Genomic DNA, 27,795 nt, shown 5'->3' with positions numbered 1-27,795 from the left:
TATTTAGGCCACAGGTGAGGCCTAAATAAGGTAAGGGAGGGGGGTTTAGCTTATTTAGGCCACCTGTGGCCTAAATAAGGTCACCCAAAAAGGACATACAAAGAAAGTTCAGACCAGCAATTAGAAAAAGCAGCCTGGTCTGCTGGAATCTTGAGTTTTGTTCCACCACAATAATACTCCTGTGCTGGAAGCCAGGATAGTGGCAGGACTTTTATACTGTTACACTTGGAAAACATTTGAACGACAAGACTATTCACCTGACCTGGATCTCTGTAACTTCCATCTTTTTCCTAAAATAAAGGAAGCCGCAAAAGAGGTGATCAGGTACCTGGACAAAATCATTTACACCACTGCATTTGATGGCTGGTTGCAAAATTGCGTTGATAACAGCCATGGTTGCATTGAATGTAGTATAAGGTAAAGGTATGTTTTGCCAAATGTCATAATATCATTTTTACAGACAGTTATCTTTTTTTAGGAATGTGGGAATGAAATGGACCTCTCACTTCTCAGTTTTCACCTTATTTGTGCTCCATATGCCTTGACCCACCTAATGACATTCTGTTCTCCTTGTCAAGGCTCTCTCAGCACAGTTGATCCCCTACCTGTTGAAGCTCCTGGAGGGAGGTCTGGAAGCCATGGAAAACCCAGCTGCCACAAAGGCTCAGATTGTCAAAGCCCTTAAGTCTATGCAGAGAAGCTTGGTACATGGAGAAAAGGTAAGCCAGGAAGCTTAATGCATGGAGACAGGTAAGTCAGGAAGCTTAATTCTTGGGGAGAAAAATAAACCAGGAAGCTTGATGCCTGGGGAGGAGATAAATCAAGAAGCTTCGTGCATGGGAAAAAAGTATGCCATGAAGCTTGGTGCATGGGGAAAAGGTAAGCCAGCAAGCTTAATGCATGGGAAGAAGGTAAGTGAAACAGCTTGGTTTATGAAAAGGAGGTATGACCACCTTATTGAAAGATGACTAATGCTTATGGTTTACTCATAATTCACATTCAGAGTTACTGCCATTACTGGGTTTAAGTGTGGCTGGTTTTAGGTGAACTAATGCATTGGTATTTAGTTTGGTATTATTTGTAAACGCATGGATATTGAGGAGAGATAAACATGTCTGACAGGTTTGAATTTTGCCCTTTTCAAAAACCCCACTTAAGAAGTCACACCCCCCATCTTTATGTAACATCGTCTCACATTGCTTTAAAGTTCTGGTCTACTCAAGCCAGAAGAAGGGAAAGGAAAGTCTCATCCCCTCCCCTCATAGATGAGAGGGTGGCTGCTGTGACTACAGTATGGTAACAGACAAATGAAGATACTTGATCAAATAACTTGCGCATGCAGAAGTCTAAGTCACATCTTCTTCACCAGTGAAAAGCTAAACGATTACTCTACAGACATCGGTACTCAACCGCTTGAGATAACAACAACCTACTGTTCTCAACACTGTATGGTAATTTTTAAATTAAAAGCCAGGCTTTGTTTGAACTATCATGAGTCAAAGAGGTCAAAGTATTAGACTTTTCCAATTCTCAATTTTGAAGTGGTTCTATATCAAGCTCTTCCTTGACAATGGCTATTACACAGATGGTCATGAACTTGGCATGTCAGTGCTTGGAAGTTGGAGGTTGAAACCCAAGTGAGGATTTTTCCTTGTTTTGGTCTTCCCCTCCCCCTGCACAATATCTTATTAGTGATACAAGTTTGTCTTTTAAAAATGCATGGTCTGCATCTCGACGAACATTAGCATAGCAATAAGAAAAATCAAATGATGCCCTTGTTCTCACTATATTATCTTGCTCTTTCAGGTCACAGAAATTCTAGACAAATCTGCAGTCTGGAAGGACTATAAAGATCAAAGACACGACCTGTTTATCACAGACACCAACATTGCTGGTTACCTTACAGGTAAACTTAATAACAATCATACAAAGTATTTGCTTTTGCACCCTTTTTTTTTCCAGTCTCATCCTCTGTAGTTTTGTCTCTTTATTTTGGGTAAATTGGTCATTAATTCAAAACAAGTGAACCTTTTTTATAGATCTTCATCAAGTAAATGAACTCCCGGTAAAATAGACCGGTTTTCGATTATTGCCGAAAAGTAATTTGATGTCCAAGTCACCGTAAAGCAATGTGCCCAAGCCGCTATCAGCAACTCACGGGCACAGGAATTCTGACCGCGAGCCGCTGGGAGCGACCTGCCGGAGATAAGGAGTTAAGAGTGTAATAAATAAACCCACTGGGCTCCAGCAAGAGATGCAACACCTCAGATAATTGGAAAACACTCCTGGAAATGTGTACTCAGTATACATGTATGTTGTATTTATTTGGTGTATAATCTCTGCTTTTTTTCTTCTTTTTCCACTTTTTTTTCTCTTTTTAGTCCTCTTTCTTAAAAGTGACTCTGGGACTAGTAGGGTGTAAAATGTAAACATGTACTTTTTGTGCATGCTCTGGTATGCTTTACTTGTGTGTTGTTCACCTTTGAACTTGCAGTATTTCCATAAGCATGCTGTATTTATAGCCTGCAGTATTTATTGGCTGATCATGTCTTTGAAGGTTGCTTCCTGTTCTTTTAATATGATCACATTTTAAAAGCCTTATTGCTAGCGGCATGATTCAACCGCTTAAGTGACAAAATTTTCGAAAATCGCTTTTTGATCCCTTTATTTGATGCAGCCTTTGATACGCCTTATGTTAAAATCCCGAGTTTGAAAGATTACTGCAAAGTGTTTCAATCCTTCAATAAATTAGATAGGACGAAGCTGTTGAACACAAATACCTTGAAAAGGAACAAACGCAAATGGAAGTGGACAGCACACACAGTGTAATCGAAAAGTCCTTTTAAAAAACGGTATGGTCTATGTGTTCATGGATAATCTTGAACATTTTTAAGAAAGCAAAACAATATCTGACGCGCGCGCCCCCCCCCCCCCCCCCCCCCCCTTTGATGGCAGATTTCTGGACCATTCAGACCTCGCTGAAACAAAAACGACCCCGTTGTCACAAACGTTTGTTGCCTTTGATACACACTAAACAAAAACATCAGGTACAAATTGAACATTAAGATGACCAAATAAGTGAAATAATTACTCTTAACTTTATAATTACTCTTAAAACTATTATGATTTGCTTTTGTCAATTACTCAAATGCCCAAGCGACCATTGGCGCTCTTCAAATGGTGTTGATTAATGTGATTCAAACGCCTAGATGTCGTCATACTGTCACTTAGGAGCTTGAATCACGCAGATTAACCGCCTATATCCAGTAACTTATGTAAGAAAGCTTTTTGGGTTATTTAAAAATTTAGTTACAGACCATCGTCCTACATCATATTATATTATTATATTATCTGAATTTCAGATTCATAGATACGAGCATAAAGAAATAGAACAGTTTTTTACTTCTCCTGAAAAATTTGTCTCTTGGCACGTAGGCGGTTGAATCACATGGGTAGCGTTACGTTTTACTTTTCCTCTGTCTGTACTGTGCAGCTTTTCTGATTCTCTTTGATTTGAGGTAATACAACTCAATAGAGTACTTCAGTAATTCTTTCAAATAGGCTTTTTAGTTCAGTTGTTATCCCTTTGAACTCTTATTCTGTGAGCCTTACGACCTGTGCACCCATGCTCATTAGGGGCAACTGCTTCATTTACACCACCGCATACTGTTTGATATAAAGAGAAACACAGGGGTATTAGTATGAGTATAAATAAAGATAAGTTAGAGCTGGGAAAAGAAATGGGATGGAAGGACAAAAGCTAGGGTCAAGTAGTAAAGAAGTAGTAGAAGCTGTACTGCAGTTGGTACCTTCGCCCACCCTACTAACACTGCACATGGTGTGCTTTCAGTCTATACAGTTATGGCATTGTACTTGTATTTGTGTCATGAAGCGGTAGAAACAGGTGCTCGTTAAAAATGTTGGGCATATGGAGTTGTTGGTATCATCTTAAACCTTGTCCATTTGTCTATTTTTAAATTAACTACCCCCCGTGGGTCGAGCGGATATAAATAGACCCACAGCTCCGCCAGCAGGAGGTGCAATCCCTTCAATGGTGAAATGTCACCCGTGGACATCTACGCTCAGGTGCACATGGGCCACAATTGCTTAGGGGTATCGTTTGTCTTCTATCGTCTTTCTTCCTTCTTCTTTCGTCCTTCCCTGAGCTGACCGGGGAATAAAATAAAAATAGTTGGCTGTCCCATCAACAGGGGGTAACACCCCCCCCCCCCTGATGGTGGGATACCACCCATACATCACTAGCTCTCTGACGTAGGGGTGGCATCTTCTGTCCGCTCTTGCTATGTCTTCTGTCCATCTATCTTTCTTTCCGATCTTTCGACCGAAGGTTCGGTGTAGCAAAAAAAATCGACCCCAAATCCCTGCAGCGCCAGGCACCCTTCTGACCGTGGGGTGCAACCCGTATGACTGGAGAAGGGGATCCTGGTGGCTGAGGTGTGGCTTCCCTCACCAACACGCCTCTTTGGCCCTGGATTCGGTCTAGACGGGCGGGTGTAGCGGCCTACTGCTCTCATTCGGTTGCAACCGAGTATGAACTGGTCTTTTGGCCAATCTTGGTTGGAAGGCAAGATTTCTTGCCATCTGATTGGGAGTATACCTCCAGGGTAGCCCTGACACCAGCTATGGACTTCCGAGCGGTGTCCCCTTGTTGGACTCAGTGGCAGGTGGGGATCCCTGGAGATGAATGTAAACGTATAATACATGGATCATAAAAATAATTATCCCCCTACCCCAATTCCCAGCAAGTCCCTGTCACGAGGAGTGGGTGCGAATCTTGACCAGGACAAAAGAAAAAGAATGAGAGAGGACGACACTCTTAGTATCTGGGACCTGCCTAGACAGACATCACTAGGATGGTCACCTTATTTGGTGATCTCCTCAGCCGATGAGTCAAAAAAAAGTAACATCTTTAAGGGTCTTTGCTATTGGCAAAGCTTTCAGAGCCTGTGGCATCCCCAGACTCAAGAAAGTCTCCCCCCAGGGGTCTAGAGACCTCTTGGTGGAGGTTGCCAATGTGGCCGATTCGGTACTGTTACGGAAATGTGCGTTGTTTGGCAGCATCCCTGTAAGTGTTGAGCCTCACATTAGTCTCAATACTTCCAGGGGTGTTGTAAAAAGCCGTGACCTGGACGGCTGTACGGAGGAAGAAATGGTGCGAGAACTGGAAGGCGTCACCCACGCTCGTCGTGTCATAGTGCGGCGAGATGGGAAAGAAATCCGCTCCAACACTTGGATACTGTCTTTCGACTGTCCAAGACCTCCTACCAAATTGACAATAGAACACTTGGAACTAGAGGTAAAACCCTACATTCCAAACCCGATGCGTTGTTTTAATTGCCAGCGCTTTGGACACACTAAATTAAAATGCCGGCGAAATGCTATTTGCCCTCGCTATTGTAAGGAGGGTCACACCAAGGAATCCTGCACGTCAGTTCCTTGGTGCCCAAATTGCCAACAGGGAGGACACCCAGCATATTCAAAGGACTGTCCCAAGTATTCACAAGAAAAGGCCATCCTGACCCACCGAGTGAAGTTCGGAGTCACCTTTACCCAGGCTAAGGCAGCCGTCTTCCCGATGGGATTAGAGTCAACACAGAAGACGTACGCAGACACTGCCAAGGCAAGTCCCAAAACAGCTGACAATGAAAAAAAAAAAATCCTAAACGTCAAAACACTACGTGTGTCCAACAACAGAAATCTAAACCAAAAAAGCGCCATGTCAACCAGGAGGAGGACATGGAGCTCTCACTCCACTCATCCCCTCCAAAATCTCTCTCATCTTCATCTTCACCCCCAACACCCTCACCATCTCAACCTTCATCCTCACAATCATCCTCATCCTCATCCTCATCCTCACTTACATCATCCTCACCCCCATCCTTATCCTCACCACGCTCATCTTAATCCCCACCACCAACTACAACTTCATCTTCACCACCCTCATCACCTCCATTCCATCCCCTTCATCCTATAAAGCCCCTCCACCCACTCCCCGCACCCGCTCCCCCTCCTCTACCTGCATCTGGGACTCCCGTCCTCCTCCCCCTCCACACTCTCCTTCAAAAAAAGCTGCGGTCCAGCCTAACAAAACAGAAACAACGGTCTCCTACGACCAAAAAGAAATGTACTGAACCCGTGCCCTCAAAATAAACAAAAATGGCAGTTCTTCAGTGGAACATTTGCGGTTTGCGTGCAGACCAGGCAGAACTCTCCCATCTTTTGACCTTACACACCCCAAATGTTATCTGTCTACAAGAAACTAAATTGCCAACACCCACATTCACATTAAAAACTATATAATTTACAACCAAATACACCGACAACCAAATCGCCTCTGGGGGCAACTCCATTTTAATAAATAACCAAACACTACACAGACATATACTAATAAATACAACACTTCAGGCAGTTGCGGTCAGGATCACCCTACACCATCCTATAACTATATGTTCAAATATATCCCTCCAAATTATCCTCTATCCTTAAGAGAACTAATAAACCTCAGAGAAAAGCACCCACAACCCTTCATCATGTTAGGAGATTTTAATGCCCATAGCCCTCTTTGGGGAAATGAACCAACTGACGCTAAAAGTAAAATCGTAGAAGATTTATTAACAAAAACCAATACTAGTATTTTTAACAATTCCCCAACATTTCAAAATTCAAATAACTTAAACTTTTCCTTCATAGCTTTAACCCTGTGTGATCCAGAACTAATTCCAGACTTTCAGTGGTCGGTCCTGGACGACCCCTATCAACCTAATTCCAGACATTCCACACCAAACTCCTATCCCGGACCGTTTCAATCTTAAAAGAGCAGACTGGGATGGGTTTCACATGGAATGCCTCCAAAGAACTCAACCCATCTCAAAAACATACTTTTGATCAATTTCATGGAACCCTTCTAGAAATCGTGCAAAGACACATACCAAAATTATCCACCAAACCTCGAAAAAATAAATGTTGGTTCACTGAAGACTACCAAAAAGCTGTTGCGGCCAAAAAATCTGCTCTCAGGAAGTTCGTCAACTCTAAAACAAACGAAAACCTCACAAATTTCAAAATTGCATGAGCCCAAGTACACAGAATAATCAGAACGAACAAAAAAACATCTTTTCGCAATTATGTCTCTAAAATAAAGAGACAGAAAAAAGTTTCTTTCCGGAAATTTTTCTACCCAAAATTACAACCCGGAATTTTAAAACATTGAAAATGTCTTCTGAAAAGACAACTTTTGACTTTACCTCTCCAAATGAAGAAAACTATAATTGCAGCTTTTCTCTTGATGAACTAAAATGTAACATGCAGAGCTATCAAACACAGCTCCAGGCCCTGATCAAATACACAACGAAATCATCAAACATCTCCCAGACGAAACACTCCTATTACTCCTTGATATTTACTACGAACTCTGGTATTCTCAACAATTTCCAGACAGTTGGCGTCTTGCCACTATTATACCAATCCCAAAACCAGGAAAAGATCACTCTAACCCATCAAACTACCGTCCCATAGCACTTACAAACTGTTTCTGCAAACTTATGGAAAAACTTATTGACAAACGTCTGATGTGGTTTCTCGAAACCTCAGACTCTTTATCCAATTTCCAATACGGTTTTGCAAAAATTGCTTTACTATTGACCATCTCGTCCGACTTGAAACTTTCATTTGGGAAGCTTTCATTCGGAAAGAGCATCTTGTGGCTATTTTTTTTTTACTTAGAGAGAAAGCCTTTTACACCACATGGAAACATGGTATTTTAAAAGACTTTTATGACTTGGGCTTACTCGGAAATCTTCCCAAATTTATACGAAACTTTTTGAAAGATCGTTCATTTCAAGTAAAAGTAGGTTCAACCCTATCAAAGGTGTCCCCCAGGGAAGCTTCTTGTCACCCATTCTTTTTTAAATCAAAATCAATTCCATCTCAGAAACCCTTAAAAACAATATTGACAGCTCACTTTACGTTGAGGACTTCCTGATCTGCTATAAATCAAAATCCAAAATAGATTACATTGAACGTCAGCTTCAGCTTCAACTTCATAAACTGGAAACTTGGGCAAACGGGCACGAGTTTAAATTTTCTACAGCAAAAACAGTGTACATTTTTGTCTGTCGCACAAGTGTGTGCGTCAACCAGACTTATATTTTTGGGGAGAAAATTCCTGTTAAAAAACAAGATCGTTTCCTGGGCGTAATCTTCTACAACAAACTTTCTTTCGTACCACACTTGAAAGACCTAAAGACGAGGTGTTGGAGTGCTCTCTATGTCTTAAAAGTATTATCCAATCCCGAATGGGGAGGGGATACTGATATACTTCTTCAACTCTACCGCTCCCTTGTCCGTTCCAGGCTGGACAATGCCAGTCCTGTTTACGGATCAGCTAGAAAGTCTTACCTTAAAATTTTAGACCCTGTTCAGAACCAAGGCCTTCGCCTTGCCCTAGGCGCTTTCCGTACTTCACCTGTAGAAAGTTTACAGGCAGAAGCTCACAAACCATCTTTTGAACTTAGAAGAAAAAAAAACTCTCTTTGCAGTACGCTTTGAAACTTAGCTCAGTACCCCAAAAACCCTTTCCACAAATGTGTCTTTGGCCTTTCCGAAGATCTAAAAACTCTATCCTCCTTAGGAAATAAAGTAAAGCTCTTTCGGAAAAAGAATCCAGAACGATCTCCAAGACATTGATTTTTCTAAAGTCATAATCGAGCCCTTTGCCATGTCCAGCATACCTCCATGGCATTTAACCAAACCAAACATAGATACAAGTCTTGAAAAACACAACAAAAAATCTACAGACAAAACTATAAACCTAAACTCATACAAACAGCTAATAAACAGATACTTTGAAGCAGAGAAACTTTTTACAGATGGATCCAAAAATGACTCCTCAGTAGGAGCTGCTGCCATTGCATCGCCACACAGCTTAAGATTTAAGGAAACTCAACCCAGAAGCCTCAATCTACACTGCTGAGGCTACAGCTCTTGGAATGGCCCTAAATATAATAGATCAATCAACCAAGTCTACTTTCCTAATCCTTTCAGACTCTCTCTCTTGTCTGAAATCTTTAGAGCGTTCTGACACCTGTGACAACAGAATTTTAAAACTTATAATTATAATTAAACTGCTTATTTTACATCAATCTGGAAAAACTATTACAATAGCTTGGCTTCCAAGCCATGTAGGAGGCAGTGATGGCAACGAAGCCGTTGACCAATTTGCCAAAGAATCTCTAAAACTACCTGAAAACAAAAATAGTACAATCCCTTTCTCTGACATGGAACCAAAATCTTCCTGGTCCCAAATTTGGAACCAGCAAATACACAACAAACTCCATTACATTCAACCGAAACATGCGCCCAGGAAACCCCTGTCTCTCCTACGAAGAGAAAATGTTCTTAGGATGTGTCGACTTCAATGATATACGTACAAAATATTTTAAATGTAAAGGTGTCAAAACCCTTTTTGACATTGTTGACCCAAGAAAAATTTTAAGTTATATTAAAGAAATAGGACTGTTTAATAGGACATAAAAATATATAGTTACCTTTGTCAGTATACATTCACTAAGATTTAATTGTAAATACAAATGTAAATAAAAGTCTTACCATATTTACAAAAATTTTCATAAATGTCTGTCTGTCCGTCCTTTTAACATGATGATGATAATATGACCGTGTTCAGTTGCGAGCGCCGAAAAACTCTTACTAAAACACAATTTGATCCTACATTTGTTGCAGTAAAACCTGTTGGAACTTGAATGACCAAAATTGAGTCGATAGTGCCGTAAAACACCTACTCAATCAAACAATCAATTAAATTAACAAAATACCCATCTATCTTGAATAAAAGTCAAGATATCTGTTATTGAAGGAGATGGGGGTCATCTGGTTTCAGAGGTAAAATTAGCAAGAAAATGGCCGCCAAAGGTCGGTGACTTCCAAAGCTTGAAAGTCCTTGGAAACTAAATTTACATTTTTTGTGCCTTTAATCAACGTTTTTCAGTAAAATCCACAAAGCAATGTATTCTTAAATGGACCTAAAAGATGTTGTGCCAAAAAATTTTAATTCAATAAAAATTGCCGAGCAGGAACGAAAATGACATTTTCTTCAATTTCATTATATATTGACAAGTGCCTGATTTCACCACGATGCCTCACATTTATCTTTAATTTGATTTTTGCTTCTACAAAGATGTTGTACCTTTCTACAAGGGTACTCAACCCTGACTTCTCAGTTCACCCTGATGCAGGTGTATGCTTAGCTGTTTTATTAAAGACACCGAATTATTGGTCATTGATGATGGCTGTTTATGCTTAGTAGTGTCTTTTCTTTTTTTCTTTACTTCTTTTTTTTGGAACTGGAATGATTTTATGGAATGGATTGACCAAAAAAGAAGATATAGTGAGGTCATGTGTGTCGTTTTTCTTAGGAGACTTAACTCTTTATCTCCAAAGGGGTGAACCTACTGTGCTGGGGTCCTCTCTTGGTACAAAATCTAAAAGTGACATATATTCTTCACTAAACTGATCATTAACTTTTTATCTCCGCCAAGCCGCTCCCAGTGGCTTGCGGTTGGAACCATTGTGCCGGTGAGCTGCTGACAGCTGCTTGGGCACATTCCTTCTCGACGACTTCAACATCAAATTACTTTTCGGAAGTTGCAGAAAACAGGTCTCTTTTATCAGGATTTTATTCGTTAGATGAAGAACAATCTAATTAGGTTCACTTGTTTTGATTTAATCACCAATTTAGTTAAGTGATGATTTTGTCATTTTTACATTTAGTACAGAAAACGGGCCCCGGCATAGTGGGTTTACCCCCCTCAGAGATAAAGAGTTAAATCAAAACAGGTGAACCTATTTTGTTAGTTCTTCATCTAATGAATGAATGCCCAGTAAAAGAGACCTGTTTTTGGCAATTGCCAAAAAGTGATTTGATGTCGAAGTCGTCATAAAGGCCGTTGCCAGCAGCTCAAAGGCTCAGCAGTGCTGATCGTAAGCCACTGGGAGCAGCTTGCTGGACTTAAGGCTGAAATATTGTTTTTACTTTTATTAAATGCTTCCCTGAAATTATCTTTCAAGGGCATAAATGTTTTCACCCGTGCACCCATTGATATATTTTTAATTCCTTACTCTTCTTGAGATTTAGGCAAAAGGCTTTTTACCAAGTTTTCATTGTTCTCTTGCAGGTCCCACTGGTCCCAGTGTCGCAGGTTACCTCACTGCAGGCACCATGCGGTCAGCAATGCCAGATGCTCCTCCTCCCATTGATCATCACGAAGACCAAGACTAAGTTCATTGCGGTGGATGTTTTCTATTTTTGTCGATAATGAAAAATCTGGAACATGTGATATCACATTTTATAGCAGTCTAAGTCATTCTCAATATAGAAGAGCATTCTGAATATCCCAATATTTTCCTGTCTGAGGTGCTTTTCCCCTTTTCCCGTCTCCCTTTCTAGCACACATACACACCCACAAACATGTGAACATACAAATGGACTCTAATTACCAGTCATATCTCTCCTCCCCCTGCTTCCCAACCCTTCTTCTGATTATTTGTCTGCTTTTTAATGTATAACGTTACCCTCATTCATGTTGCAAGTTTATGGTAGCATTACCATTAGGTGTGTAAATGTTACACTCCAGTCTTTCTGTGAACAAACGCCGATCAAATGTCTGTGTGACTGAGAAAAGGGTTTTGAAGTCGCATGGGCATAATTTGAGAGGATTTCAAATTATCAACTATTTTATTTCTTTCTCACAAAATGATTTCTTCTTCTTCTTCTAAATATGATTTTGAAAGCTTTTAAAAACACGTTAGTTACATAACATGACAAAATGGCTTTTGATTTTGACAATTGATCACCTTATTAATATTAAAGGGCTATTTGGTCACATAAGGTCCTTATGAACCCCAGCATGTAAAATTATACTGTTAATTTTGTTGTTAACTCTCTTGTCTTCTGGTGGTTCATACACATAGTTTGCTGTCAGCTGGGAAGAAATGGAAGTAGTATGCATCTCTGACTGCCTGGGTGCTATATATTCATTTTTGACATCACATTTTGACTTTGGAATGTCTTTTTACTCGCAATTTCTGCATTATGAGTCACCTGTGTGATTATGTTGTCTTTGGTTTATTTTTTTATTGAGCGTGTGCAAAGATCCTGCACTACCTGATGGTTCACCCCTCTCTCTCTCTCTCTCTCTCAGCCTATTACAAAGGCATCCTCAAAATGACGGTGGTGGCCCCTGAGAATAATATATATACTTTGCAAACAGCTGACTATGAAAGTAAAGGGGTAACATTGGTACTACACTCACATCGCAGTTACTTTATATTGTATGAAAATTTAAAAAAATTTTTTTTTAAAGCTAAGAATGATTGTAACAACAAGTGAAGCTCCTTTTACAAGTCGTTTATAGGCTTTTTAGAGCTCAATTTATCAGAGTCACCGCTCTCTATAGATGGATAAATAGCAGTCGATCTGTATGTGCAAGGTGGTGCTACTCCTATTCTTCTTCTCAAGAAGCTAAAGAGAACTCAAGACAGTGACTGTAGCGCCATTTCAGAGTAAGCACCTATTTCTGTGGACACTTTTTTTTTTATTGTAGTATAGGATCTTTGTCATGTGTTTGCCCTGTAATAGTAATACCATTGTTGGATTTGATTTTTTTTTTAAGTTTTGTTCATTTTGCAGAGATGCAAGCATTTTTCTTAAGGTTAGATATACATATATATACATAAACGTTGTTTTTCTCAAATGCAGTTGGTACACCCCAAACTCACAATAGTGACCATGAGATATCTGAGAAATGAAATTTTTAAAGAAACATCAGAGTCGTCAGGAAAGGCCAGACTATCAACAGATTGGTCAGGAAAGGTTATATAATGCAGAAATGCATTAAACTACAACAATTTTTTTAATTGCATTCATAGACCCTTTTCTCAGGCATGCACACGAATATATTTATTTGTTTCTACCATGAAGAGGTCCTGCTGTTTGTCTCTTGAGATTTCCTATGCTTTTTCTGATGAGCATGTCGGAAGATGCATTTATTATGTCTTTGTTGGGTTTTTCCTCTATGCCAGAGCTCTCTTTTGGTACAAAACCTAAAAGTGACATATACCTGACTAAACAAGTCATTAAATCAGAACAAATGAATCCATTTTGGTAGTTCATCATCTAATGAAAAAAACTCCCTGTAAAAGAGACCTGTTTTCAGCAATTGCTGAAAATTAATGTAATGTTAAAGTCGTCGTAAATTAATGTGCCTGTACTGTTTCCTGCAGCGCATGGACACAGTGGTTCTGACTGCTAGCTGCTGTAAGCTGCTTGTGGAGTTAATACTTGCCTCTATGAGAGTTGGTAAATCTTACTTGTGCCGAACAATAAATATATGCAGTCTAGCTAGCACTTGCATTGTAACAAAAAGGCACATAGCAAACAGATTTTCAGGTTCAAATTTTTGGGGGTAAGGTCTTTGTATTCAAAACACACACATATAAGGAAAACATTTTTCTATTCTTCTCCAATTACTGTGTTCACTCCATGGTGAATACAAATTATAAGTAGATGGGCTGAGGTATGGCCATGTGGTTTATATGTTCAAATATTATGCCTGTACAATTTTTTGATGAATTTAATGGGTCATTTCTATTGCTTACATGAGTAAATGTATTATGAACAAATTATGTTTCCGTATAGTAAATTTTATTCAATGCAAAAATGTTATTGACAGTGATGGGGTTTTTTTTCAAACTGGATAAGTGATTTAATAGGTGACCAATGCCACCTGGTATAATCATTCATATATATATATATATATATATATATTATATGTATATATATATATATTATATGTATATACAGTCGAACCTGCCCTGACGGCCACCTCTATAAGACGGCCACCTGTGCTAACGGCCACTTTCCATTTCCCCCCTTGCGTTTTTTCTATATAATTTAACTGTGTAAGATGGATACCTGTCCAACGCGGCCACGGCCACCATATTTTAACACACAACCCCTATTGCACAGAGCAAAAACACCTGTATTAGACGGCCACCTTAGAGACTCCATTACGTTTTGTTATAAATTGTGCATTGGCCCCTGGCGTTGTGGGCGAGCCGTCATAATCCAATCACTTCTCGTAGTTGTTAGGTAGTCCCTCCAAACGATCATGTTGCGTTGGCCCCTCCCACTGTTGACCATTTGGTACCGATTTTCAGCTGCTGGTGAGGTAAGCGTGTGATCCCTCATAACCTGTAAGCCCCGCCCAAACCTCATACACAAATTGTAAGTGAGATGAGTGGTCACTGTTTACCCAGTCTGTTACAAAGGACGTCAACACAAACTTGCGACAGAAGCGTCGCTCGTTCTCCGAGTGGTGGCGACCCATGTGTTTGTTTTAACATGGCACTCGGTCTTCCTCGTCTGATACATTTCGTTTTATTGTCACCCTTGCGCAAAATCAGCAACAAAGTAAAAATAACAAACAAAATACAAACCAGCAACAACAAAAACAACAACAATGCAGCTACTTTCGATTGGGACTTCAGATGGGAATGGTTTGTTTTCATCTTGATCAGTCCTGCCTAAGACGGCCACCTGTCTTATACGGCCACTTTTCTCCTTGACAATGGGCGGCCGTCTTACACAGGTTTGACTGTATATATATTATATATATAATATATTATATATTAAGAGAGAGAGAGAGAGATTGTAGTTGATGAATGAGGTTATTGTGTTGAGCTTTTAAGCTACTATGTGAATATACGGACCAAATACTAAGTTTAATGAGACTGAAATTACATGTTCTTTCTATGAAACTAAACAGTGGTGTATATTTTTTATTTTTTTCTGGAAGAGGAACCTGAGACATGCTTTACACTTTTAGAATGCTTATTATAGAGATGTCTGACCCACCGGAGAAAGTGGACATACATAATGTTTGGAGCAATAGATAACATTTTTAAAATGTCACTAATATTTCTTCATCACTGTCTTTTCCGACTCACTATTTTGTCCTTTTGTTGTCTTTGTATAAAAATTAATATGCCCAAATTAGTTTGAAGAGAAAGCAGGCAGAACTTTCCAGTAAGGCATACTACAGATAAGGTTTCTGTCATTTTTCTAGCTCTCATCATTCAGAGAAAGTTATGAAGGACTAGCATTGTAAAATATGGGAAGGATCAATCAGAGCTATGATGGGAGCGTCAGTTGCCTTACCGCACTCAACCAGAGTGACAATGGGAGCTCTGCTTCACAACACGTCTCATAATGCTTCAATGTATGCTTTTACGGTGATTTGTGTTTTGTGTCTAGAAAATGTCGCCCCTCAAAAACCTGAACCCCTTCAAAAAGTAATTCCGGTGCACTGGAGAAAAAATTAGAATGGTAAAGAGTTAAAGTTACAGATATAGGATATCCAGCTACTGATGCGATAAAATCTAAGTACACATATAAGTTAGGCATAGAACATCTCTTGATACATACTTTAATTTTTCCATGGCCACAGCGGTTGCTATGGAAACGGCTGCCATCTTGAAAAAAAACCCCAGTGAATTTCAAATCCCTATATATGGCATTCTTATTTACAGACCAAATTCTACCAAATTTGGTGAAAGTACACCTGAACTAGTACCTATCAACAAAACAGGGAGTCTTTTTTTAATTAATGTAAAAGGAAAAAAAAAGAGAGAATTTTCCCAATGTAGCCTAAATCTTTTCTAAATTTTGGTTTCGTAATCGCTTGCCAATTAAAAAGTGTTTAGGTTTTTTTTCGCAAATATCTCTCTGTTACATTCACGGCAGCTTTGCCATCTATGTTTCCTTAAAGTTTCTTTTCAAAAGGATGAAAACTAAGGAAGTAGTAAAGGAAAAACTGAAAAAAAAATGACATTTTGAGAAAATGGACGACTATTGTGAAAATTCAATACATTTTAACCCATCTTATGTTTTCAAAGGCAATTTACAATGAGAATAAAGACTTTTTCAATTGTTTCCTTGCTATTTTTAGACAAAGAACTAGTTGATCTTCAAAAATCAGCCAACATCTCAATTTGCATAGCTTGACCCAAAATCAGTCAGATTGCTCCTCCCATTAATTATTAATTCATAGGTCTATACCTTGAAGTTTTTTAACTGATCTATACAGACAATAATTTTTACATAGTTTCATTGACCCTTACACTCTTGTCTGTATTAAAAGTTATCGGCAATAACAGGGCCTCATCGGAGTCAACCGGTTATAGCAGGGACAAAGACTCGTTAACAATGTGTAAAAAGTAAGGGATAGAGTGAGAGAGTAACGCAGTGATGGGGCAAGCCCATGCAAGCCATCTCACTGCAAGCATGTGAAGCGAGAGAGGGCTGCGGTGTGCTGCAGACCTCGATCTAGCCCGAAACCTCGCAACAGGCACGCGTAATGTGTCATGTGCAGGCCTGCCGCATGGCCAAATCTGGTCGTGCGCAGAGCTTGTTTCGCAGTTCGCAGCACACACGCATGCACCACACCACACTGTGACTGTTCACTAACAACAGTACATGTGTAGATTCTAGATCTACATTTAATGCACTCTGTGGACGACCGGTCGGCCTAGATCTAGATCTAAGCCTACTTCTTTCATTATGGCCACTAACGATGTCAAGCGCAAGAGAAAATGCCTTTCAGTTGACAAAAAATACGAAATAATCCAGGCTGTTGACAAAAAGCAAGCTCTACTGGCAGAGATTTGTCGTCAGTTCGACATTCTACACGTGTCAATTCTCACCATTATCAAGGATAGAGAGAAGATAGTGGCAGCATACTCCAATGGAGAATTTGCCCCCGATCGAAAGAAGATGAGACTAGATCTACCCGATGCAGATGCTGTGGACCAAGCTCTGGTTCCAAAACCCCTGCTCGTGGATACTTGTCGCAAGGGAAACTACCCATGAATAACTACAGCTGGATTAGTCCACAAATGCTTACTTTCTTTGCATTTCTGATTTAACAGGGATCAGATATAACAGGACTTTTTCTCTACTCCGACCATCCCTGTAATATCAGGTTTCCACTGTACGTTTTTTAGCTGTTTCATTGTTTCTATACTGGAGAAATGTGTCATGACATGATGGAATGGGGAGCTCGTCAAATTTTGGGCATGTGAAGAGGTGGAGTTGTTGGTATCATATTTAGGCTTGCATTGAATAGAAGTCCAAATATTTGCGATTGAAGATGATGGGGTTGCCTGGTTCAGAGGTAAAATTTGCAAGAAAAAGGCTGTCAAAGTTTGGTGACTTCCATATTTTGAGATTCCTTAGATGCTAAAAATTTACAATTTTGTGCATTTAATCATGTTTTTCAGTTAAATCCACACTGAATTGTGCTTTTAAGAGGACATAAAAGGTGTTAATCCACAAAGACAATGTAAGCCTATTGATAAAAATTACCAAACTGGCGAAAAAATACTGGTATCTTCAATTTCCTTATTTTGACGACCGCCTGATTTCATCACCTCACTAATATTTTTGCATTAATTTACAGTATGTAGTCCGACATATCATAAAAGTTCCATAGATCTATTGTAACTCAATGCAGTGGAGTCAGTCTGCAGGACTGCCGGGTTTTCTTGGGTTTTGCCATGTAGCCTATTTGGTCTATAGTGAATGCTCAAACTGCAAAGAAAAAAAAATCAGGGATTCCGTTTTTTTTGGTTTACTGCTGTTTTCAGATTAACTGTGTTCGGTTTATGGGGACTCCACTTTATATATTGTTCTCTTTCATTAAGTATTTTCTCATATAAACAAATTGCCAAATTTCCATAGAACTAGAGATACCTTCAATTGGCTGAGTCTAATTCTTAATATATAGAAACATCTCAATGACTTCTAGAATTAAATAAGGGTACTGAAAGTAAAAGGCTTTGTATGGTCAACCCTTCTATGCGGCTTTGAATGCCAGACAATTACCAAAGATAGGGTAAATATTAAAGGAGATTTGCGAGTTTCGTGGAAGGAAAATAAATCAAATGAGGAAGCACTGAAAGAATCTCAATTGGGCTGCTCATTAATTAAGAGCAATTAAGAAGTGACACTGCAGTTTTTAAGACTCTTGCATCGACTTAAAGGCTTTAAACATCTTGCACTCAATGGAGAAATAGAAAGCAATTGAGGCGGGGGTAGACCCAGAGAAACTTATTTGGACGATTTGAGCAGATGGGTGATGGAGAAACACCAGGATAGTGTGTCACGGCGTGGTGAAATGAGGCGCTCATCAATTTTGGGGCATATGGGGTTATTGGTATCATCAGCCTGTTTATTTGCCTTTGTTTAGGTGAAAAAATATCCATCAATGTTGAAGAGAAGTCGAAATATATGCGATGGAAGGAGGTCAGGGTTGCCTGGTTTGATGGGTAAATTAGTGAGAAAATGGCCACCAAAGTTTGGTAACTTCGATAGCCTGAGAGTCCTTGAAAACTGACAATTTACATATTTTGTGTCTTTAATCAATGTTTTTTAGTAAAATCCGAAAAAGTGTTTTTAAATGGACATTAAAAGTGTTGAGCCAAAAAAAAAAAAGAATATGAAAAAAACTGTCCATTGGCCAAAAAAATGCTGATTTCTTTGATTTCATCATTTTGATGAGCGCCTGATTTCACCACAATTCCTTACAATATATAGATCTATAGCTTTTTTTGATAGCATTCAAGTTCAAGGGGAGAAATAAATGGAGATACTGGTCGCTGATGTCTGTTTCAGATCTGTCACTTTACAATGATACTGATTAAGTAGCCTACATTATCTTAAACAATACTGGGCCTTCCCCTGTTTTAATCTTCTGATTGATTGAGAATGAGCTTATTTTCCTGACATCCCATCTAATTCAACTGTTTGTGCCGTTCACCATGGTTTGAAATTAAAAAGAACTTATGGCCTATTTTTTCAGATTTTGCCCCTTTTGTGATGGTTTCGGGTTGGTATTTCACCTGATGTGACTTGGTGATTGATCAGACTGATACTCGGTTCATGTTTATCCTTTGCTTCTGTGTCAAGTTGAAGAAAATACTCAGAAAAGAAAAGTAAATCGGATTTGGTGCTTATGAGGCTCAGAATTGCGTTTAGACAGTTTTTTAATAATCTGCATGTGAAAATGTTTATTTATGTAATACTTTTTTAGTTTATACATCTTCTGGACTTAAAAAAAGATTGTACTTCTGTTGAAAATTTGAGGGACTTTTTCTTTATAATGCTCTTTTGCGAAAGATGTGACTATCAGTTTCATGAGAAAACAAGTCATTACCATTTGGCTGAAGAAAAATGAAAGCTTCACATCTTTCATGTTATTAAATTAACAAATTCATTGCTGCGAGCATTATATCTCTGCCAATTCTTTGTTTTATATATCCATTGGTGTTCAGGACATAAATTTCAGCCTGATTATTTTTTTTCCATTTCTTATTCTCTGTTTGCAGTTATTTTTCCATTATTTAATGTGCCTTTGATATTTGGGTCACACCAATAGAATATGGAGTGCCAATTTTTGGCATAATATTCTTTTACTTGCACCCAAGTCTTTTGTCCTTTTGTTTTATTTTTTAATTTTCCTTAATTTTTCTCAGTAAAATGTCCACTTTTCTTTTGAAGTTTGTATTCTTATTATAAGTTTTTGTGTCAAAATGTAGTCATATTTGGGGGGTGGGGGTTTGCATTCAGTGTACTATTTTTGTCTTTTTCCATTTCTCCATTTTTCATTTATTAAGATTCTTACTTATTCTATTTATGGGCTTACGTTACAAATGTCTGATCTCAGTACAGTGGAATCCTGTTATAACGAGAGGGATGGGACCGGTGCGAAATGTCCGTTTTAGCAGGATTCTCGCTATAAGGGATCCAGTAATAAATTCAAGGGAAATGGTAAAGTAGGCCTAATCTATGAATTTAGTGTTCTGTTTATTCCTTTTTGTACTTCCCCTAAAGATGATTTTGTTCAACATGATCTCTAAGTCTTACTTGATCAAAAATTGAATCAAGTTTCTTTCTCTAACACTAGCAATGTAGACAGCTCGGTGTTGGCGATCAGAAAGAAGGGGCTCTGGCTCTAGGCTAACTCGCCCGCTGTGTTGTCCCCACTCCACCACACCCTGTGGGGCGTTGCGTCTTCTTGCACACGTCACACATTCACTCCATCTATCACAGTATTGTGACCTCTCCATCCCGCACCAGAGAAATGAGAGGGACAGTAGGCTTAGATAATCTAGACTGGGCTGACCTATCAGTATCTCGCGATGCATTTTGCGTGTCTGCGCATGCCACACCCTCCCCACTCATTCGCTCAATTCTTTGTTGGTTCGCGTGGACTCTCCCATTCTTTGTTTCCCTGGATCACAATCAACTTTCTCAACTGGCGATGTTTAATAGGTCTATGCGCTGTGCACAGCAGCAGCAATATTCCGTTATAACCGACTGGCATGTTTGTCTGATTGCGCTATAGCAGTATTTTATTTACAAAGATAAAGAAGGGAAAAAACGGGGTTTTAGAATAGTGTCTTTATAACAGACTTCTCCTTGTTACAGGACTCGTTATAAGTGGACTCCACTGTACCTTATATATGTTTTGTTTATAGGTTTGTCTGAGACCTTGTTTAGGGATCCTTTTCATATGCTTTTCAAGCATTTTCAATTAACAAAGGAGCATTGCTCAATTTTCGTCCCATCTCTGTGGCTATTTGTCTCTGAAAATCTGGATTTTTGCACTTTTCTAGAACCAAACCTTCTGGTGACTGGTATGCTGTAGATGGAATTAAATAACAAGTGCTCATAAAACCTTAGTTTTCTCTTCTGGACCAGTGGTTTATTTTTTTACTTTGAAAGTTTTTGTTAGTTTTCATTTATATTAATTTCTTGTGTCTGTCAGTATTGTTGATAATGACCTCAGAGTCCTTCAATCGTCTTCTGTCGAACTTTTCTGTCACTTCTTTTTTGCTGTCATAGCTTTATAATTAGAAATTGTCCTCTCTTTCTATACACAGAATCCTAGCCATCTACCTGTTTGAATTCTTTAATGCTTCCTTTAACTTTGAATGCAAAACTTGGGTTCTCAGTTTCAAGGGTGTGATGGTATCAATTTGTAGCTGCATGCTTTTTTTCACCCTTTATCACTGTTGGCTCCTTGAACTCCTATTGGCCTTTCTTGGATTCTACATGTTGTGATGTTATAGTCCTGGTAGTGGTCTCTCGGTCCGATGTCACCTTGCTTTCATTTTGTGAAGTCTTTTACCAGCCCCATGAGCATATGGGCTCAATGCTAACCCATGTAGTGTGTAACTTACCTTAGATGAATGGTCATTCTTGGTGATACCACAAGTATGGGGGGGGGGGGCTTTCGTGGTCCAGTTTTATTCCGTCATCTGCTTTCGTTTCCACTTTCTCCCCCCCCCCCCCCCCCCTCATCTTGGCTCCTGAATCTTTCTGCAGCCTTTCTTCTGGTACTCCTTGACTCCTTACTGCTGTCTTTCAGCCACACCCCTGACCTTATGGCAGGTAAGATCTAACGCCAAGCCTTCTCCGATACGGACGAAAAATCTTGGAGGTCCGTTGTGCACGTTACAAATCCTTTGGTGTTCCAAAATCAATCAAAGTAGGCTTCGGCCGCCACCCACGCGAAATTCAAAATTAATTCCTACCAAAGCTGAAAATGTTTAAGTTAATGTGTCCCCCGTACTCATATAACCTCTTGCAGTTGCGAATGACGTGAAATACCTACCAAACCAGCATATGGGTTGTCCGTACCCTCAGAGATAGAATTTGTAATGAAATTCTTCAGTGCGAGTGGTAGATGCCTTTTTCATCTCTGCTTTTATGTTCTTACTCGTTTAGGTTTTTGCTACTGACTCCCAAAGAAAAAAATGTTTTAAAAAATGTCACGCATAATTTACCGAGCTGGGAGTTTCATAAGGCTTTCTCTGTGAGAGAGAGTGGAGAAAGTCAAGTGTATGATCATGGTTTTTTTCTGGATTTCAACTTAGTTGTGTGATATTAGTTTGAAGATATTATTGCTATGTCTCAGTTTTGCTGTCAATGGGGATATATACCATTTTGCATGCTCTTGTTAGTAGAATGTTGTTGGCTATGCTTTTTATGCTGGAGTGAAATGACCTGGATTCCGGATTTGATTTCAGTTTTTTAGCAACTCACTTATAGGTATAGTTGGTCGCTTTTATGGACAAGCGGGCTAACCCAGATTTCGGGAGTTCCCAGAAATCTTGACCTACACCAAAAGTGGGCATTGTCCTACCTATAAGGGAAGTTTGGTTTCATTGGTGTGTATATTTGTTTGGTTATTTCTCCCCTTGCTTTTTAAAAATATTATTTAACTGTGTAAAACGGTCACCTGTCCAACGCGGCTGCAGCCACCTTATTTTATCAACCCATTGTCAAATTTACCTGCCTCAAATGGCCAGGCGTGGTCACTCATTGCCCGACGCTTTGTCATAATTTTTTAATCAGCCCCTCACGCTGTGGACGGGCCATCATAACTCATTCACCTGTTGTTATTGTTAGTCTCTCCAAGGAATGTTTACCCAAGTTGACCAATGGGTAGGCCTAACAATGAATTTTCAACTGCTGGTGAGGGAAACGTGATTCGTCGTTACCTATAAGCCTCGCCCACATCTCATGCTCAAATCGTGTGTGAGGTGACTGGTCACTGTTTTGTTTACCTAATCTGTAACAAAGGACATTGTTGCAACAGAAGCGCCGCTCGTTCTCCGAGTGGTGGCAACCTGTGTGTTTGTTTTACCATGGCACTCAGTGTTCATCTCTTACTTACATAATATTTCTTTTATTTTACCCTTGCACGAAATCAGCAACAAAAAGAAAGCGAACCAAAAAAAAAGCAAACCAACAACTAAAGAACCTTCTTACACACCCCCCCCCTTTTTTTTTTTCAAAAGAAAACAATAACCCCCTTCATTAGCCATATGGCAGTCTAAAGCCTGTGATCAGCCCCCGGTTTGGACCTCAGAAGAGAATGACGGCGACCTGTGTTATACGGCCACTTTTTTCCTTGACAATGGGTGTCCGTTTTACACAGGTTTGACTGTATTTGTATTCACATTGTGTCAGATGACCTTCTGTCTGTTGATTTCACTGCACAGTTCATATTCAGTCTTTCCATATTCATGGATTCCATCACCAATAGTTTGTGTTCAGGGATTTCGACTTAGGTTGCTATTCTTTTTATCCTTTGTTACGAGCATTTTTTTTTCAAACAACATTTATTTAGTTCTCTTATCTTCCTTAAAGTAGTTGGTTTCTTCCCTTTGCCATTTCCCTGAGTCATATTGCATTACAATTTCAGGTATTCTCACTTTTTCCCTGCAGATACCCATAAAATATGCATGTCTTGTGTGCTTCTTTCAGCCAAATGAATGTAAGATGTACACTCTAAAGTTCTTTTCCCAGCCCATTGCCATTGTCTGAATTCTTGATTGAACTTGTATGCAACGTCTTCATTTTCTGTCTGTCTTTGTGTCTTAAGTTTGAAATGCATAGTTACAATAGGAGCTTATCAATTGAATCAGGAGTGGGGAGTGTGATTTTTGTGTTTCTTTTCTCTTCAGAGCTTATTTTGTGTAATTGTTTCCTTCTTGTCTGTTTATTGCTCATGAATTTTGAATCATGTTTATAACTTCATTAAATAAAAAGAAAAACAGCCTTGGCCTTGTACATTGTGCTTCATGTTCCTCCCGTATGTTTTTTTCAGACTTCCACTTGTACAATAATGTTGCTGTTGTCTGTGTGTGTTGAATTTCTCCTGGTGAAATGAAGTCGATAAAGATGAAGGATGCTGAAATAGCAAGTACTTTTGTTTTGTCTTTATTTTCCTATTTGTAATTTCCACAAACAGATTACGCTTTTGATTCTATTAACTAAGCAACAAACAAAAAAAAAGATTGTTTGGGTAATGCTTTTTCTTTCATTTTTTTTCCTGCTCTTTGTTTGATTTTTGCCGATGTTCTTACCTTGCAATTGTTTGAATAAGATCATGCTTGTTCACTTGAATACTCCTGCAAAGAGTAGTGAGGAACTGTTATGTTATGGAACAGGATTTATCTCTGTTTTTATTGGAACAATTGTTCCTAATGGTATCCTTCCTAGTTGATGTAAGTGTTCATGAGATGGCTGGGTGTGTACATGATAGAGCTGCTGTGAGTGACAATTGTTAATGTTGTGTGACTCGTTAAGTCAGAAATTCTATAAATTAAAAAAAAATTTGAACAATATATTTCCAGTTATGATGTATGTACGTATTTATGTATATGACTGAGATTGTCTGTTCTTTCACTTCTCTTTATTGTTAGCTTTGCGCTTTTCATGTACTGTTAAGGTCAGTTGATATGGTGCTGGACTGTCATGTTCTAGTTCAAATTCGCAATAGGGCATTCTTAAACTAACTGGGATCTTAAAACACTTACTATACCATTTCTAGTCTATTCCTGACAAAATAAAAAGATATGATATAGCCACCTTGCTATAAGCTACAACTGAACATCAGTTAGTAAATGTTTGTGGCCTTTACTGTTTACTCCTTTTGCTGTATTACTATTTTTTACTACAGTATTTTACTACCAGCGTTTGTGGTATTGTAGTTAAATGCTTCCCTATCGTATGCAGGAGACCTGAATTCTGCTGCCATTATATTCACTCCAGTCACAGCTTGGGGTTTTTGTTCTATCAACTGGGCAAGTGTTACCATCCTTTGTTAATAATGAGTCTGCTGAGTGATTATTTGTCTCTGGTTTCAAATCGTATACCCAAATTAAGAATCGTTCTCACAGATATATCTAGAATCTGCATTTGTCGCGGCTGCGAATCGCGGCCGCGATTTTCGGCAAATTGTTTTTGCATTTATTTTTTTTTTTACCCACTGCTCGGGAATAAAACAATCGAAAAACAAACCCCAGGGATTAAAAATCGAGAAACTAAAAAAAAAAAAAAGCATACTAAAAAAATAAAAATAAAAATAAACAAACCGAACCTCATTAATTTTACTTTTAGAAAGAAAAACTAGAAAGTTTACTTCACTGCCTCTCTTTCTCACTTGTTGACACCATGTTGATTTGTTATTTTCAATGAAATTCCATTTGAAGAATAAGCACATAACATACTACAGTGGGTGAAGCATTCAACGAGGTTGCTGGGACTAGCTAGTTGTCCTCGTTGGATCTGACCTCTCGTTGAACGTGACTAAGTTAAGGCTAAAGAAAAGAAAGGAAACAAGATATAATATTACAATTACACGCTATACCAATACACGTACAGTAATTAAAATACATGTAGCTGTTTCCCCTGATGACGAAAATCTCAAAGAACACCAGTGTGCACGTGTTTGAGTTATGTTCATAGATGTACACTATAGTAACTAGATACAGTACGCCCCTCTCTCGCCTTGCTGCGCGATGGCCACATTTGACAGCGACGTCCGCCATGTTTCAGTGGGCGAGATGCGTGAAGGAGTTCAAGCTAAAGCAATGGGCTAGGCATGTTTTCTTTCTCCCTCATACGCGATAGGCGAGTCTTGGTCCTTGTTAATTTTTTTTTACATGGGCGCCGTGGCGTGCTATCTAGATTTCTAAATAGCAATAATACAGCGTTCTTTCTACAACTAGATCTACAAATAAATGTATTATTAAATAGATAGAGTTAGAAATAGATCTATAAAACTTTTTTTTTAAGAAAAAAAAGACCCCTTTATTTCTTCATCAGCCCTTAATCTACGAAGTGGTTTATTTCTTAATGACTGAATCAAAGCGTATAGGGCCTATAAAACTTTTAAAAAGAAGTATGAAAAGATGTGGGTGTCATGGAACCTCCCAATCACCCCACCCTCTCTCTCCTCCCGAATCCCAATACCCCCCCCCCCCAAGTTTGGCTTGAAATTAAATCAAGATATGATGAGCCATAGAAAAAAACCCAGAGTTTTTCTGCCATTAGGTGTGCGAAGGCTAAAGCTCTTCATAAAGCATATTCAGCCAAACAAATTATGAATACATGTAGATCTACAAGTTTTTAAAAAATCGAGTTAAACTTTCCCTTGTGACATTTGAACAGGAAACTGTAGGCCTATTTTTCATTCTTACGTTCAGTTGTTTTTTTTTTAAGTATACCAAATAAGTAGTGCTTTATTCTGTATGTATTAAACTTTGGTGATTTATATATTGATTTTAAGAACTAAAGTAGACCATTTACAGCACTTAAACTAAAGCTCCTTCTATTGCTGTTTTAAGTAAGTCTAATTTTAGACATTCGTAAAACAACTGTGACAACTCTGGACTCCCCAAAGATAAAAAAGTGAACTTAGTGTTGTTTTGTAGCCTGGTCATAGAGTTACCTCCTTTTAAGCTAGAGTCCGTACGAGGTCACGTGACACGGAAACATTTGAGTTTGTTGGCGGCCATGTTTCAGTGGGCGAAAACGTTTGTTTACCTGTGAGTGGGCGTATCTCTGCTCTTACGTGTTTTATTTGATTCTAACGTTATCTTTTTTTAATCCAAAGTGATTTTCTTAAAAGTGCAAGCATGTGAAACCTCTAGGACTAGTCCCTTTCTGGATTAACGTCTAATTGGCTCCAATCGTGTATACGTTATATACACAGCCGCTTGGAGCTGTGATTAGAAAGCACAGTTGAGTATGAATTATCACATGTACGCAGATGATGCACAGTTGTATAAATCTGTTCCACCACCAGATGTTAAAACCTTGCCTGCCACCATGTAACCTAAAGAAAAGCCATATCCCCAAAGACGTCGAGATCTACATATCTAGATCTAGATATCTAGATCTCTAGATCTAGATCATGTTTGTACGATGTGTAAGCATGTGCGTGTGATGTGTGTGTGGGTGGGTGTATGTGTGTGTGTGTGTGTGTGTGTGTGCGCGTGCGTGCGTGTGTGTGTGTGTACATGTGTGTGTATGTGTGTGTGTATATGCGTGTGTGTGTGCGTGTGCATGTGTGAATATTGTTGATAAATCATACATGCATTTATGTGGATTCTAAAGCACCTAGAGCTGTGTTTGTGGGCGCTATAGAAATTATCTGCATTATTATTATTACATGTATTATTGTTATTATTATTATTATTATTGTTATTATTATTATTATTATTATTATTATTATCATCATCGTCATTATTATTAGTAGTAGTAGTAGGAGGAGGAGGAGGAGGAGATGAGGAGATCTACAGCCTTAGAGACTTTTTTAACGATAAAACGAGACCAGAAAGGATGGTGCAACACTGCTGCGTTTAACTTATCAGTGTACTAACAGAGCCTCGAAAGGAACCCCTCTTTCATTTCACTGGTAAGAATAATTAGATTGATAAGAATTTTGACAGATTAGATCCAGATCTATGTTTTGAAGAAACTATTCGAAAAGATTAAGAGCCTGGTCTGATCAAAGCCTACCTTTTAGTTAATTGATATCAAATCTAACCACTGCAATTTTGCCTCGTCTTTGTGTTTAAATTACTTACTTAAACAAGCTAGATATCTACTAATCTGAGGAACTAATTTCACTCAATTGACGATGACACACTGACTTAAGATATATTTAACATAGTAATAATAACAGTATCATCAATCATAATTATTTTTATGGGATGATGATGGATGGAAGCAGCCAAAGATAGGCTCGTGTCTAAAATTATGCAAGATGTAAAGTATAGCTTATTAGCGACAAAGGAAACCATAGTCAGAGTGCGCTTGGTGCTGAGCTTGCTATATGCACA

General features: G+C 38.8%; 1 protein-coding gene across 2 annotated transcripts in view; it reads left to right on the top strand.

Moving 5' to 3' along the window:
* Nucleotides 1-13,901, top strand: part of LOC101847707 (dnaJ homolog subfamily C member 13) — a 336,952-nt gene extending 323,051 nt beyond the window's left edge. For both annotated transcript variants that reach the window (XM_005092779.3, XM_005092778.3), the window contains 3 exons: nt 579-719; nt 1,807-1,906; nt 11,211-13,901. In XM_005092779.3, the coding sequence (XP_005092836.1) occupies nt 579-719; nt 1,807-1,906; nt 11,211-11,314 (345 nt within the window). In that variant the 3' untranslated portion in view covers nt 11,315-13,901. The remainder of the gene's footprint in view (nt 1-578; nt 720-1,806; nt 1,907-11,210) is intronic.
* The last annotated feature ends 13,894 nt before the right edge of the window (nt 13,902-27,795 follow it).

This window comes from Aplysia californica, unplaced genomic scaffold, assembly GCF_000002075.1.
Source record: "Aplysia californica isolate F4 #8 unplaced genomic scaffold, AplCal3.0 scaffold00052, whole genome shotgun sequence".
Lineage (NCBI taxonomy): Eukaryota > Metazoa > Mollusca > Gastropoda > Aplysiida > Aplysiidae > Aplysia > Aplysia californica.
The sequence above is the reverse complement of the archived record's forward strand: the minus strand, read 5'-3'. Positions and strand labels throughout refer to the sequence as shown.